Source organism: Falco cherrug, chromosome 2 (genome assembly GCF_023634085.1).
Source record: "Falco cherrug isolate bFalChe1 chromosome 2, bFalChe1.pri, whole genome shotgun sequence".
Classification (NCBI taxonomy): Eukaryota; Metazoa; Chordata; class Aves; order Falconiformes; family Falconidae; genus Falco; species Falco cherrug.
In genome coordinates, this window is record NC_073698.1 from 121,756,318 (window position 1) to 121,772,060 (window position 15,743).

At 38.9% G+C, this 15,743-nt stretch overlaps 1 protein-coding gene across 1 annotated transcript in view; it reads left to right on the forward strand.

Moving 5' to 3' along the window:
* Positions 1 to 608: 608 nt before the first annotated feature.
* The window catches only part of CMSS1 (cms1 ribosomal small subunit homolog), a 236,724-nt gene continuing 221,589 nt past the window's right edge, over positions 609 to 15,743 (forward strand). Inside the window, exon 1 of the mRNA XM_055702047.1 lies at positions 609 to 714. Within this exon, the coding sequence (XP_055558022.1) occupies positions 654 to 714 (61 nt within the window). The 5' untranslated portion in view covers positions 609 to 653. The remainder of the gene's footprint in view (positions 715 to 15,743) is intronic.

Genomic DNA, 15,743 nt, shown 5'->3' on the forward strand with positions numbered 1-15,743 from the left:
AAATAAACGAATAAATAAATAATACAGCCGCTTGTGAAAGTTCAGAAAGAGTCAAGTAATTTCATGCATGGAATCATAGCGCCACCTCGTGATGGAGTCGTGTCCTTATGCTTGTCTGCCTGCCCCGCGGCTTGCCTCGGGACGTGCTCGGCGGCAGAGCCCAGCCTCGGGGCGGGGGAGACGCGCCTCGCCGAGCCTGCGCGGCCCCGTCCCGCCGCGGCAGGGGCGGCCCTGCCAAGGTACGGCGCAGTGCTTCCGCGTCTGTATTTGCTGCTTAGAAAAGATGGAACGAAGAGCGTTAATCAAGAAAAGTATTTTACAGTGCAGATTCGGATCCAGGCAATTAAAAAAAAATACTGTGAAGAAGAGGGCAATATTTTTAATTCCTTTCTCTTTTTCCCGCTTAATCTGTATTTTTTCACTGAAAAACAAGCCGACATCAAAACACCATGCATTTTAAACGCCTACTTTTATTGCTTAGGGGGGAAAAAATCAGTCATGCGCTCCCGAGGCGCGGTTTCCCGCCGGACAGCGATAACAGCGCGGCCCCCCGCGGCCCCGCCTCGCCGCCGGGCGGCGCCAGTGCGCAAGCGCGTCGGGGGGGCGGGTCAGGGCAGGAACGGCTCGCGCGTGGCGGCGGCGGCGGCGGCGGCATGGGGGACATGCTGGAGGAGCCGTGGTGGGAGGCTGTGTCTGCGGCAGGCAGCAGTCCAGGTACTGGTCTCCTGCAGCTCGCCCCGAAACAGCCATCCCGAGGGCCGGTCCCCTCCCCTCCTCCCCGGCCCTTCTTCCTTTTCGTGTTGTGGGTTTTTTTCCTCCCACTTGCCCCCTTCTTCCATCCCTCCACCTTTCTCTTCTCCTCCGCTCTTTTAATTTACATCTTCTGTTTTTCCTTTCTCACTTGCTTTTTCTTCCTGTGCCATCTTTTCGCTGCTTGCTACCGGTGGCGGTTTTGTTTGTAGGCAAAATCTCCTCAGGCAGGCGAGATCTAATATCTAACCCTTCAGACTCGGGATAGATAGAGGATGAAACGCAGGCGAAAATACCGGTACTTAAGTAACAACAGGGGCCCACTGAGCAAAAATACATTTTAAACGAGTTCTAAAAAGCGGTGTGTCTGTGTGAGAAAACCGCCTTGAGTTCAAGCTCAGATGTCCCCTGCATTCATTTAGTTTCTACGCTGTGTTTGCTTCCAAACTTGAGTTTCTGTGATGGAAGGATATTGCATAATGTGTGTTCAATTGCCATTACGTGTGGTACTTGAGAAGCATCACCCATGTGCTCACTGGGGTGTTGCACATCACGCTTGACGTGTGTTTTGTAGAAGGGCAGGAGTTAAACTGCTTTTCTACAGCCATTGCTCTTTGGTGTGTGGTACTATGGCTGATTTGTCTCTTTTCCTGACTGTAATATCTGGCTCCTATACTTGGCCTTTGTCAATGTGTCTTAAAGCTCTTTACAGCCTGTGGTTGCATCTGTAATGCTGAGATTTAGTGTAGAAATTTGGGTAGATATAGGTAATTAAAATGACTTTAACACTTTGTAGTGTCCTATTTTATTGATTTTGTTTTTTTCAAATTTATTTTTTTAAATATTGTATTGGTAAGATTTGGGAGTTATTGGGAGTTATCTGCACCTCTTGGAAGACTCCAGATCTTCCAGTGTCTTGACAATGGTTGCTTATTTCGTGTGAAAAGGCTCTTGGAGAATAGTTTGAGGGGGAGCAATATAAAAGTGGTAAGTATGTAATAAAGAGGGATCACAAGCCCTAATAAGGCTCCTGAGCATTCTGTTTTTATTTTTAGTTGCGTATAGGGTCCATGAGCCGTTCCAGTTTCCATGGTAAATGCTCTTCATTGGGAATTTTTCATTCAGGAGTTCTAGATGTGTTAAGAGCCTACCTGCATATTTTGCCAAGCAGAGGTTTCATCTGGGTGGGTGGTAAGCTGATTTTTATGATGTTGGCAGCTTTCCTTTAGAAACTGGATACAAAGCAGGACTTGGATGATAAACTTTTGGCATTATGGGTAAACCATTTGACTTAGAGATGAGACTGTGAATCACAACTCTTCCAGTTATGTAAAACTCATTGTGATTTTTGCAATTGCATTGTTGAACTACTACAGTCATTCAAGTGGGAAGTAACCTCTGGAGGTGTCTAATCCAGCTCTGTGCTAATAACATGATATGCACTTCACTTCAAGAACATTATTTGAATGTGTTATGTACAGTTGAGTGTTGTGCAAACCAGGTACCTGCTGTCAGTATCCCAGCACTGTAAACTTGTCGGCAGGTTCTTTATGTGGAGCCTGTTGTATTAAGTTGACATAAGCCATCAGTAAAGAACAACATCTGTTACTTTTATTTTGTGTAGCTATTTTTCGCTTACAACAGACGTAAAATCAAAGGTTAATTTGTATTGCATCTTATGGATATGGTAAAATGCTTTAAAATTAGATGGCATGAAATATGAAATCAGAGTTTACGATGTACAATGTAAGCAGCAATACAAGAAAATAATTGCTTATTAGTGAGCACTTTTGACAGACTTGATCAAGTTCTTCTGTGAAACATCGTTTTGTTAAAAAAAAGGCTTATTATTCAACTTCATTTGCCGACCTATTTTAGAAAAGCATCTCTACCGCGACTGTAGTGCAAACCAGAATTAAAAACGTAATCTTTAAATATTGATCTTTTGCTAAGTCCTTTAAGTCTAGTCCTAGAATAAGTCTGACCAATGGAATACTCTCGTAATAACTCAGCCTTCAAAAGTGTCCTAGATCTTAACAACTTGTAGTTGGAAGAGGCTGGTTGTAAGATGAAGTGTGTGAAGGGTGTTTGGACTCACTTAAAGGGTATGAAATCACAAAATATGTATCCTAGTATATGGGTATATAAATAATTCTTAATTTGCCTTTGGCCACATAATTGGAAATCATTATTTTATAATCCATATTAAAGATTAAAGGTAGTTACTCTCCCTTTGAGACATGTTTACCCTGCTGCAGATTGTTTATAGATGTAAAAAAACCCCAAACCAACAAAAACCAAGAAAAAAAAAACTTGAAAGGGTTATCCATCTATTTACCTTGTCACGTGACACAAACTAAAGAAACTTGCCCAATAACTTCTTCAGCACACCTTTAACTTTGAGAATCTTGTGGAGAGTGTGGTTAGGGATCATTGTCTGTTTGTCAGTGTTATGCGTGTCCCAAGTCATTTAACTGCAGAGCTTCCTTCCCTCCCTTTGTCCAGTCTTGATTTGGTTTTTGTATTGCCTTTAGAACCCTAAGGGAGAGGGTAAGGAATACTAAGTAGTTTGTTTAGGCACCAACTTTTTCCTCTTCTCTCCCTGAACAGAAAGAGCACTGCTCACAACACTGTAAATGTCCGTATCTTGCTTGTAGCCAGCATGCCACATCTCCCAAACAGTTTGAGGGAGAGGGATGAACTTTTATTTTTCAGAATTTCTTCCAGTTTCCTCCTTTTATGTTACCACTCTTTGTCTTTCTCTGTGCTTAATTTGTCTCCCTTAATCCCATAAGAGTATCCCCATTTGTCAGTTTGCTTAGATCCTTAAGTAAGAGCCTATGTGGGCCATGTACCTCATAGGTAGAAATTAATTGTGTCATCCCAAGACAGGAGTAAAAGACGGGAAACTTTTCTATGTCAGCAGTACAAACAGGTGAGAAGCATAATATGGTACCATGGACAATGGTTTGACAGTACTTGTGGGGTCCTTTGTGAGCTCTAAAGCAAAGGATGCTATTGTGGGAATTAATTTCTTTTGCTAGAGGTTTTCTTGTCTTGCTGTAGACTGGCAATAAAGAGTGCCAAATAGCGTCAATTTGTAATACGTGGTTTGCAGTTGCCAAGAACTGGACTGTTGTAGCACATTCAGTGGGAAATTTGTTGCTTGATTGGAGCCGAGATCTGTTGGTGGACCTGTGTGTAAGAAGAGGTTTGTATCTTCCTTTTTTTTTTTTTTTTTTTTTTTTTTTTGGCTCATCCATGAGTTGCTGTCCCTTCTGATGAAACTTGTTCTTGTACTGAAGATTTATCTGATAAGCATGCCATGTTGACAACTGCTTTTTGAAATTTGTTTCTTCACGTTTACATACATTCATTGTGCAAGTTGAAGAACATGTATTGGTATGCTTCTGTGAATGTGAACTTTATTTGGATCTGAGCATACATGACATGGAGCCTCAGAACTTTACAGTTACCTGCAGATTTAGTGAATAAAATTTGAAGGCTTTTATTTTTGATATGGAAGAGTCATTCTTTAATTTCTGTGTTTTGACACAACTGTGCCTTGTAAGATACAAGCTGAAATAATTTTTCAGTAGACTGATCTTTTTAAACTTCTTTTTTTAAATACTCCTGGAGAATTTCTTGTGGAGCTGTTGTGAGAGACATAGGTTTCTGTTGTGGATTTGTAAAAATAGTCACGCAGCAGTGCTAATGTGTTGTACTGTCTCAGTGGTTAAGTTAAACTTTTAGCTGTGAAATAAAAGGGGAAAAAATCGGGTAACTGAATGTATCAAACTCCTTGCTTCAACAAAAGGATCGCAATTCTGGCTATGGCACTGTGATCACCACCAGCTTTTGCTTTATTTAGGAATTAGGATTTGGCAGTTCTTAAAGAAAGACCTATGTGAAAGGAGTTTTTCCACACATTATCAGTTGAGCCGTTTAGACTGTTGGAATGCACTCTGTTAGGGGAAGAAGAATGAGGGAAACGTTAATATCAGGGAAATAAATTAATGTTTATATTCTACAACAGTAACTCTTATTAGTTGGTATTACAGGATTCCTGGGGTGTGTGTGGTGTGCACATTTCTTGCAATAATGGTATCTTGTTAGTTTAAACTTTCTAAAGTGGAACAGTGAGAAATTTTGGGGGTTTTTTTAGAGCAATGATTGCTATTTCACAGAAAAGTGAAAGCAACAAACCTGGAGTCTCTTCTAATGTTCTGATATTTTTGGTTTGTTTGGGGTTTTTTTTTGGTATGCCTTGGTTGAAAGGAAACTTTGAGTGACTTGTAAATCTTTTAAAGAAGGTATGTGTCAAGAAAAGCAAAAAATTCTTTCATGGGTGAACTAGAAGTACTTGTGCAAAGAGTTAGTTTGGTTAAAAAAAAGTTATGAACACGGTTATCTGTTTTACTTGAATGTCGAGCAGTTGAAGGGCAAAATTGTGGAGGAATGCAAGAACAAAATTGCACTTCTATGTAAGTTAAAACTTACTGTTAAGCTTCATGCAAATTTTGATCAGTTCCAGAATACTGATTAAGTGAACTGAAATCTAAACATTGTAGTACAAATAAAATGGTGAAAGTTCATTCAGCTAATACAAACAATATCCATCTCACTTCTTGCATCTATTTTCCTAAGATAACATCTCCACAAATGCGATAGAGGATAATCACACTACTTAACTCATTGAGACGCGAGTTGTTTATCTTCAGATCATGTTTTTAAAGTGATGCTTGGCACAAGGAGCTCTGCATGTCTAAGTTCTATGCATTATAAAATTTCTCCATACCTCTCTTCATTCTGTTTTTACTTACTACTTCATACAAACGTCTAATCTTCATATGTATTTCTCCATACTTCTCTTCATTCTGTTTTTACTATTGAACATAAGGTATCCTGAAGCACCTCTTGACTAGCTCAACTTTGAAAACAAAACAGCACCTTCTTCAAGCTCTCTTCATTTGACTGACCATATGTTTTTATAAATCTACTAAGACAACATTAGTATAGTTATTTGTGTAACATGTCAAAACTGAATTTATAGTAAGAGCTTATTTGTGTCTCATGTACTTCTCTACTGTGAGGGCCAAATTCTGAAATTTCACCAGAGAAATGGGAACACCGCTTTATCCCTGCAGACATGCAGTTACCTTTGGCTCCTAAGAATCTGACTGTCTCTTGCTGTCCTGTGATTGGTGACCATTGAGGGTGCTGACCATGTGGATGGTTTAGACTTCTCCCCAATGGAAACAATTGCTGTTTAGATTCAGATTGCTCAATCCATTTTAATGGCATAGATCACAGAAAATTACTTACTTTCTCTCTCCGCTTTGAAGGCAGGTTTTGGACACAGTTCTTACAATGCATAGCTTTCCAGAACTGCTGTCTTGGAGTGGTTTGTTGAGATGCCCACCAGGAATTTTGACAGGTACTTTGGTTGTGCTTGTAGGCTTTAGTTTGGGAATCCGAGTTGGAATTGAACGATGGAACGCATCAGTAATCTTGAAATAAATGAGAAAATAAGTTATGCATTAGAGAGGAAAGATGCACTGTGTGTTTAGCTCGTCAGTGTCTTTTCCACTTTGTAAAACTAAACACATTGCTCTTAGAACTGTTGGTCTGAACTTCCTTTCTCTCCTTGGTAATGAGAGTGTAGATTTGTATTTATCTTACCTATTTGATTCATGAATATTGAAAAATCTGAACGGATCAAAATCCAGAGTATGAAGAGAGGCTTCCTGTCAGCCCTCTGATTAGGGCAGCAGCCCTAGGGGCTGAGCGAGCGATGCAGTGCAAATGAACTGTGTGACTTCTCTGGGTGAATAATCAGAGAACTTCCGCATGCAGAAGAAAGTCAATTTAGTCCTGAGTAGCAGGCAGTACTTAGATCATACTTTACTGTGAGGGATCATTCTTTGAAAGTGACCACAGTGTATACAAAATTAATGTATTTGTAAGAGGGAAGTCTCCTTCTGGAATCCATCATAGTCATATTTAATTTCAAAGAAGTAACTAGAAAAAAATAAAGTTAAAGTGATCACTGAAAATGAGTGAAGACTGTAAAGGCAAGGAGACTGTTTGAAATGTACCATATCTGAAACAAGGGTTAAACGTACACTACCCATCAGAAAGGCTTTTTACATCACAAGCCTTGTTATATCCCTTTTGTAGTTGAGCAACAGAGTAAAAGTTAATTGAGCTTTTTTTTTAAAAGCCATAAAATGGAAATGGTGTTCAGATGAGGACAATAGTTTGAGAACAGGGATAGAAAGAATAGTAATGATCTCACAGAACAATGGGACATTTCTTTCAAGAGTTCTGAAGGAGATTATTGTAAAAATTGCTGCATCCTTATTGGTGATGTGTGATCTGCCAGTGCAATTGCTAGTGGTGCTAGAGGGATATGATGCTACTTTTTAAGGTAAAGCTTCAGAGAAGATTCTTAAGTATAATGGCTGAACTGATCAAACTGTAGAAATTACAATAAGAAATAGCATGTTTGCTCACACGGTTACTAGTTTTGCACTGGGAAAACACTGACACTTCTTCTTGAGGATACTGTTCAATAGTCAGATAAGGTTACATAAGTATATGGTATCAGATTGTTTAGTAATGAACTAGGCAGTGTCAGTGTCCCAGGCACTGGAACTGTGAAATTGTCAATAGTGTTGAACTGTTTGAATGGTCTGTGACCTGGACCTAACCCTGGAATGATCCTGGAGCATAGCTTGGGAGTTAGCCCAGAGGAAGGTTTGTTTTGAGCATGTAGTTTGTATCTGTCAAGGCTGTTTTGGAGGCTTGGGAAGTTTCTTGTAGTTTGGGTTGACTTGTGTCTGAGGGACAGAGGCAGGTGCCTTTTAACTTACTATTATAGATGTGACCATGCTATATTATGATTAAAAAAAAAAGTCATAGTGGTCTCTAACAAAAGAATTTTGGAAGATTAAAGTTTTGTGGAAAAAGAAGAATTGTCATGGTTCAAAAGTGGCAAGTGGAGGAAGCAGAGCATGTAGCCAGTTTTTGTAATATAGTGGAGATATCATCTGAGCCTCACAGACACCTGTGATATTCAACATAGTCATAAACTGTATGGGAAGAGAGTACTGAAATAATTACCTTTGCATATGGTACACAAGGAAGGGTAATACAGAAGCAAGAGCTGGCAGTAATTCATAGTGTTGAGTAACAAGGTGATAAAAACATGTCAGTTCTGTGTTAACAAGTGAAAAAAATATATGTAGGGAAAACTAGTTCACCTACAGTAGTAAATATGACATCTGTTGCCACTGCGATACAGATCCTGGAGTCACTGTAAGGGGTCCTCATTGTTCAGCAGCTGGCAATTTTCAAACAGGTAATAGGTGGATTAGGAATTACTATGAAAAGAGTAGAAGAAAACAGACCCCATTATTTTTTAATAAGAGTGTAAATCCAAACCATGCCTACATAGTCAGTATTTTGCAGAGTTTTGTCTAAACAGCTCAGGAAAGGGTATTGCAAAATGCAGAAAAACGTGGCAAAGACAATCAGTTATGGAATGGCTTCTGCAGAAAGATTAAACAACATACAAAAAACCTTTTTCAGATTGGAAAATAGATTGTGGAGAAGAAAAAACCCAACAGACGAAATCTAGCATTATGGTGAATAGGGGAATTCTCTCTAATAACATGCTTGAGAGGGCATAAAGGTTGGGTAAAGGATAAGTAAAAAGTATTTTCCCTTGCCAGTGAGCTATGAAACTCACTGGGACAGCAGTTTTTGAGGTGATGATATAAATTGGTTTGGAGAGAGTTTAGACTGATTCATAGTATCCATCAAGGACTGCTGAACAAAAAGACATGATGTAGATTTCAGCTGTGGACAGCAGATAGCCCTAAGTTGTAGACTGCTAGAGATTGGGTTTATTACTCTCCTTGCTGGGTACTTAGTGTTTTTTTAATAAACATTTTCTGCTGGTCACTACCAAAGATGCGATACATAGATCCTGGGTCTCAATGTGTATAACTCATTTTGTGATTTTATTTTCAAAATCAGAAAGCTTCAATTTGTACCTTTTTTTTTTTTAATATTTTGAGAAATGAAAGACTTTGGCTTTGGAAGTTGAGGAAAAAGGAGATGCATTTTTCTTTGCCCTGTGTTTCTTAAAGATTTTATCTCTAGGTGGCAGCAAAGTTTTTCTTTTGTACTGCGTCACAGTTTTTCCGCTAAAACAAAAAAATTAACATGTTTTTTCATGGTAGTCTTGAATTGTAGCACTCATATTGTTAGTATGCAAGGGGAAAAAACTGCCCAAACAAAAAAACCCAAAACCCAAACCACCGCCACCAACCCACAAGCCAAAAAGCATTTTGATTCAATTAGCAAAGGCACTGTGTTAAGAAAGAGAGGGTTGGTGGTGGAGGGGGTAATTGTGTTAACGCTATATGGGTACTGAGTTGAAACAGGTTGCCTTCTGACTGTGTGGTGTGGCCTGGTAGACGAGGCACAATATTAAGAACAAAAAGTTTGGGTGGGCTGTTCCTAGCAGTGCTACTGGCTGGTGTCAATGTGGAGATGATATAAAATTTGCCTCAGTTTCCTAACTATAAAAAGAATTGGATAATCATTTGGTGAGCATATTGAGATGAATAGGTAAAAATATCTATGTAAAGTCTTGCATGCCAAAGTGTGATTGCATCTCTAAGAAAAAGTGGTGGTGGTGGTGGTTTGGTTTTGTTGGTGTGTTGGGGTTTTTTTGAGAAGTGTTCCAGTTCAGGGATTCCATAGGGTACAAAGTGGTTGGAGGATTCTGTCTGTAGTTAACTAAACAGCAGAATGAGTGCTTTAAGAAGGTATTTGTAGGCTCAGATTTCTACAGGTTTTGTGGGTCTTAGGTTCTATTTAGGTTCTAAAGTCTTATTAAATCAGTGGGAAGTTCAGTGTGAAAATACCCCGGTGCTTTGGCCTATAGTTTGTGCCACTGTCCAGCTCATTAAAATCGCTGTTTACAATATGGCCTTCTGAGCCATCAGATTTCATTTCAAGTCATCAAAAAATTCTTCCTTGAAATTATGTTCTGTTTTGCAGTTCTGAATGACAGTATTGAATACGTCTAAATTATTACCACTTAGTGCTGAGAGTTGCATTATCACTGATGACTTTGTCAAGGTTTGGTCTGATTACAGTGTTTGTATTGCACCCTCTTGTGTGTATGTTTGCTTATAGCCACGGTAACTGAATTGGTGCAACTCCTGGCATAGGCTCAAACTTGAGGATAAAAGCTGTATTATAGGGTTTTTTTCCTATGCAAATAAACTATACCAAGTTTCTGTTAAGTGAGGGAGCAGCTGTGCTTGTTTCATCTGGAGAAAACAAAACTGAGGCAAGTCATGATAACTGTCTTCTAATATGTGGGAGTCTGCTGCAGAAAAAGCAGTTTTTGAAGTCCAGTGGAGGGGTAGGATTACTGGATTACAGTGTCCAAAAAGGAGATTTAGCTTAGAAATTACCAAGATTCTTAATGGCAAGGATATTTCGGCTGTGTTATATAGATTCCTGAGGTAACTGAAATTGTCATGGCAGAAGTTTTTTAGAACAGGAGGAACCAGGCTTTTGTTTGGAAGGATTTTAAGTCAATTTCTAGTAAGGGGAAACAGGCTGGGAAACGTCCCTTCTAAGCTCTGTTTTCTGCAGTTTCTACTCTTCTGCTGATATTTGGCCTGTTACAGGACTCTTGATGTCAATAATATGACCTATTTGGCAGAAAAATCTATATTAATGCTAGAAATAATTTCTATGTATGTGTCACAATTTGCAGTCATGTAGCCAAGTGTGTCACTGTGGTCTTACTTCCTGAACACCAAGTTTAAGTTTGCTTTCTGGTGGTGGGGAAAAAAAGTATGGTTGGACAGAGCTGGAGGCAGAAGTTGTATTCCTAACTACTAAAAATATGTGCCTTTGCTTTTCTTGGGACATGTCTTCCCAAGCTGGGAAGTGTGATCATCTTTTAAACACAAGGTAGTTCTAAAGCTCATTTTTTTGTATCTATTATATCATAATAGATAAGTGACAAGACGTACCGATAAGTAAGGCTAGGTTGTGGGTCAGCTCCCCTAGGGCAAGGATTTAGCTGGGACTGGTTGATCAGCACTGCCATGCAGCTGGCTGTTCTCTGACATGAACAGTTGCTTGCTGTTAGTTCTCTTCGCTTGGCCCCTTGAAACAAGGAGGGATGGATCTCTGGCACCTTGTTAGGGCACCTAGTATGGTCCCTAGGAACAGCAGTGTCATGGCCTTTAAGGAATATAAACACTCTGCAATGTTAGTTCTGTCCAGGGGAGGGTAGTGCCGGCACGTAAATGCTTCTGTTGGCGCTTAACAGAATACATTATTTTACAAATCTGTGTGAGATCATCAATTCACTTGGTTCAAAGCTGCGCTGCCATTTGTTGAATAAGGTTCTTGGTAGCAGATATTAGTCTGCACAGCTTGTGGGCAGGTAGGGATATATGTGTTAGGATATTTCCAAGTATGCGGTTTTTAAAGATATTTGGAGCTGTGCTCATACCTACACACACCTTTTAACGTGAAAACATCTCAAGTGTCTGTTCAAAAGCTTTGAATATGTTTCCCATATTAGCTTATATGTATGTTGAGGAAGTATACAGGGGTAACCAGGTTGGGCCCAAATTTGTTCTGCATGGAGAAGGAAAAAGAACCCTCGCTTTTACCACCATGGCTTTTTTTCTGTCTGGGAGCAGGCTGTTTTCCTCTGTGAAGGCCACATTTAAAGGTGTGTTAATCAGTCCTGGGTTTTTTCTTACTATGGAGATACATATCTATATATCAAAATTACATTTAAGAAAAAATCCTCTACCTTTTGTCCATCCAAGACTGGTGTTTCTATGGGATAAAGCATGACCTATCATGGCTTGAGACAATCAAGGGTAAGAAGTTCTAGATTCTAATCACAGCTGAAGCTGCCTTGCTGTGATTTTGCACAAAGAGGAATAATTTGTTCTTACTACTGCAGAAGGATGTGAATAGGACTGGTGAATATTTGTTGTATATTTGGAGTGTTAGGTGATGTATTTGCTTGCTAGATTGTATCTGTTCAGACAACAATGCTAGCATGTAAGGTGAGGGCTTTGACAGTGATTCCAGTATAAAGTGCTCATCTTTTTTGCCTGACCCATCAGTTATGCTAATATAGCTTTTTTGTAGAGCTGTACTGTGAAGAAATGGATCCTGGGTTTTTTCTGTGGTGGTGGGTTTTTTTTGTTGTTTTTGTTGGTGTTTTTTTTGTTTGTTTTGTTTTGCGCTTTTAAAAAATATTTTTAAATAAAGATATGTGGAATATGTGGGGGGTGGGTTGGTTGGTTGGTTTGTGTGTTTTGTTTGGGTTTTGTTTGTTTTGGGTTTGGTGTTTCTTGGGTGGTTTTTTTTTAATCCAGGTTAGTTTCTTGACCTGGTTCACAGTGCTGCCTTCCTGGACAGTGATGACAGCATAACTGAAAGGGCAGTGTTGTGTGATGAGGGATGTGGTAGGGGTAAGAAAGGGAAGGAGCTTCTTTTACCCATCCCTTTATGAAGACTCTGTGATGTCAGGCCACTGCTTGACCGATGGAGAGTCATTGATTAAAACCAATTTAAATTAACTTAAATTTAAAAAACAAATGGAATTCCTTTTGTGTTCAAAATATGTTGCTACATTTTGGGGCCACTGACTGCAGATTTGTGAAAACACTTCATGCTTCATAAATTTTTAAGGTTTGTCTTTTTTTTTGAGCAATTTCCCACTTACAGTACTTGGTGTTAATTTTAAAATGTCTTTATACACCCATTCGTGCTGTACTTGAACCATAAGGTCTTTTTCTGTTTCTTGGTAACATAATGTTTTGGTTGTCTTTGCTTTAGCCTGGAGATGAGGCAGTTGTCAGTTTTTGTTTTGCCTGTCTCAATATCTGTTTCCTAGGGACAAAGTCATCCCGCAGATGGTTACTCCATTTCCATCACCTAACCCTGCAGCATCCATTCAGTCTAAATCAGAAAGCAGTGCTGTACAGCTCTGTTTCTGATTATTTTTTCCCCACTGTGGGGAGCATGCCTTCTTAAGTCTTGCATACATACTTACATACAGATCTTTTTTCTTATTACAGCCTTGCATTCTGTCCCCAGACACCATATTATCTACTGTGCTTTGGATCAGGAAGAATAGCTGGCTGCTCCTGTAATTTTTTGTCAATTCTATATCTTAATTAGCTACTTGAGGGAGGTTTTTACATAACCTGAAATACTACCTCTTAGTTCATGGATGGGCACTTTGCTCTCAGAATACCATTATTGCTTCTTATTCTCTTTTTTTTTTCTTTTCCTCCTTTTCCCTCCCACCCCTCATCCATCCTCCCTGTAAGGACAAAAATTAAATATTTCAGAAGAAATAATTTGTAATCACATAAAAAGAGTTACTTAAAAATGCTGAGCACTGAACTGTTTGTATTGCCCTTGCTTGTGTTCCTTTGCTCACTCACCAAAATAAAACTGAAAAGGTGAAGGAAAGTAGGCTGGTGACTTCTGCTATTTTTTATCAGTTGATTCTCCCTTTATTTTCCCGGGGACTTAACATCCAGGGGAAAGGGTAGATTTTTAGACTTCAGAGGAGATGCTTGCTAAGGGTTTTGGAAAAGAGAAGCGTTAATATTATGGTCTGCTGAAAACTGCTTTCATGGTTTCTTTCACAGTTTATTCCCTCTGATATATGCACTTACTTTGTGACTGTATCTCCCTTTAACATTTAATTGAATCATTGCATACCTGTCAAGATTTTAGGCTTTTGGGTAAATGCTGAAAACAAAAGTCTCAGCCTCCAAACTGACAGCTATACTTACCATTTATGGAATGCTTGAAATTTCTAGAAAAGCTGCCTTACTTGGTTGAATTGAAATATGATTATGCTTGATGGGTTTTGTTCACTGTTTAAATCAATTTGCAGGCAACTCGTTTAATTTTCTCCTTGCTCTACTGTTTTCTCTTTGTCTGCCAAGGAAGTAGGTGAATACTCCCACTCAGCGAAATGGAAATAATCTGAAATGCAGAGTGATGATCTGAACAACTTGATGTTTATTTGTAAATTGGTAATTTGAGTCCTTAAGCTATGCTTCCTATTTGTTATTTTATGATAAAATTACAGCTAACTTACTTAACTGTTTGAACAGAACTAAGTTGCAGTGCTCAACAAATACATCCAGGTGTTTATTTTCTCTGCTGCGTGCTTTGAAATAGATCTTGGGAATCTGAACAGGGCAAACCTGTTTTATTCTGCAAATCTTATTTTCAGGCAAAATAATTATTTGATTTTTCATCCGTTGAAATGAATGACCAAAAATCCACTGTGCAGTCAGTTAAGATCTATGCATAGATTATTTCATTAGCAGGGGAATGTAAGCCTCCTTTAATCAAGGTGTGTTTTTTAGGAAACCTAGCAAGTTCGTTTACATGCAGTGGTGGTGCTTCTTAGGTAGGAGTTAATGGTCATGAGTAGCTCCTTCCTTTGTCTTTTGCTAATTGGGCAGTTACTGGTAAACCATCATGAGTGTAAGGATAAAGACAGGAACAGAAGTATTGTCCTGTTTAATTATTAAACGTATAAGTGGTGTGAACTCTCACATAGGTTTTGTGTTCAAAACTTCACTTTAAACTCTGAGTGTTCTTCTTCATAATAGCTTGGTAATTGTCCAAAGGACTAAGTGTCCTTATTGCTATGTCCTGATTTGTGCTTTTCTTTTATAAAATGTTTTAATAGATAGCCAGGTGGTTAATGAGCAACATGTTTCTGTGTATTTTGGAACACAGGTATGAAATACAGTGGGTTTTTCCTACGAAGTTTTTAAGTCTAACTGAAGAAAATATTAGTGCTTCTGGAGGACAACTGTTAATAGTTTAATTGCTTGGACAATCTGGTGTTTGTCAGTACACTGGCAAGTGCATACTTCAGACGGAGTTACTCAGTACCATGCTTGTAATGTGTCCCTGCAGAGATCTTGGGTAGGTATCAGCAGGATATGCAGTAACTCAAATCCTAGAAGTGCAGAGAACGTATTTTGAATGGACTGCTTTTTGATGTTGAATGAGCCCTGCAGTTAAGAATGTGTAACCTGAATGCAGTTAAGTAACTTGTTTGTATAATTAACATACTCTAAAGTTGTTATAATCTTGACTTGCCTGAGTGTTGGCTGCTCTCTTAATCAGTAAGTTTTGATGAAGCTGGTGTGAGCCAGTTTGCTTTGCAGGATAGGACTGTAATTCTTCTGACTCAGACCTTAACTTTTGCAGTCATTGAAGATAAACTGAGACAAAATAAGTAAGAAGGAGCTCTTACAAAGCCCGGTAACTTCAGGAGTTGCTGTATCAGGGTTTTTTTTTAAGCTAGGCTTGTGTAGGTCCACGTTTTTTCTTTTTAAAATTTGCCACTGCTCAACTGTAATACATTTGTTATTTCCATTTCTATCTCATATCTTATAATTTAATATCTTTTTTTCCCATTGTTAATTTTACTGAGAAAAAGTGTGTATGGGTGGTGGGCTTTGCTTTTCAATAGAATCTGTTTCTTCTAAAATCAGTTACTACCTACAGTTGTAACCATTTAGATTCCTGTCCATCAAAAGGACTTAAAATTATAAAAGTTCCCTTGTTTTGTGAAAGCATGTGCCGAAGTCCTTTGCTGAATCAGTTGCTCAGCTATAGCACAGAAATTATATTTTCTTCTCTAGATAATGTAAGCTGAATAAAGATAAGTGTTTAGTGAATAGGGACTTTCTGATTTCTTGCAAACTTCCTTGTTGATAAGGAGGGTGAATTATATAAAAAATAATCCACACACACAGACACCCCCCTGCCCCCCCCCCCCCCGAAAAAAGCGGGGGGAAAAAAAAAGCTTAAGACACATAGGCATTTAACTTTTTGGAATTCGGAACAACAGTTCCGATCTACATTTGCAGTTTAGTTTT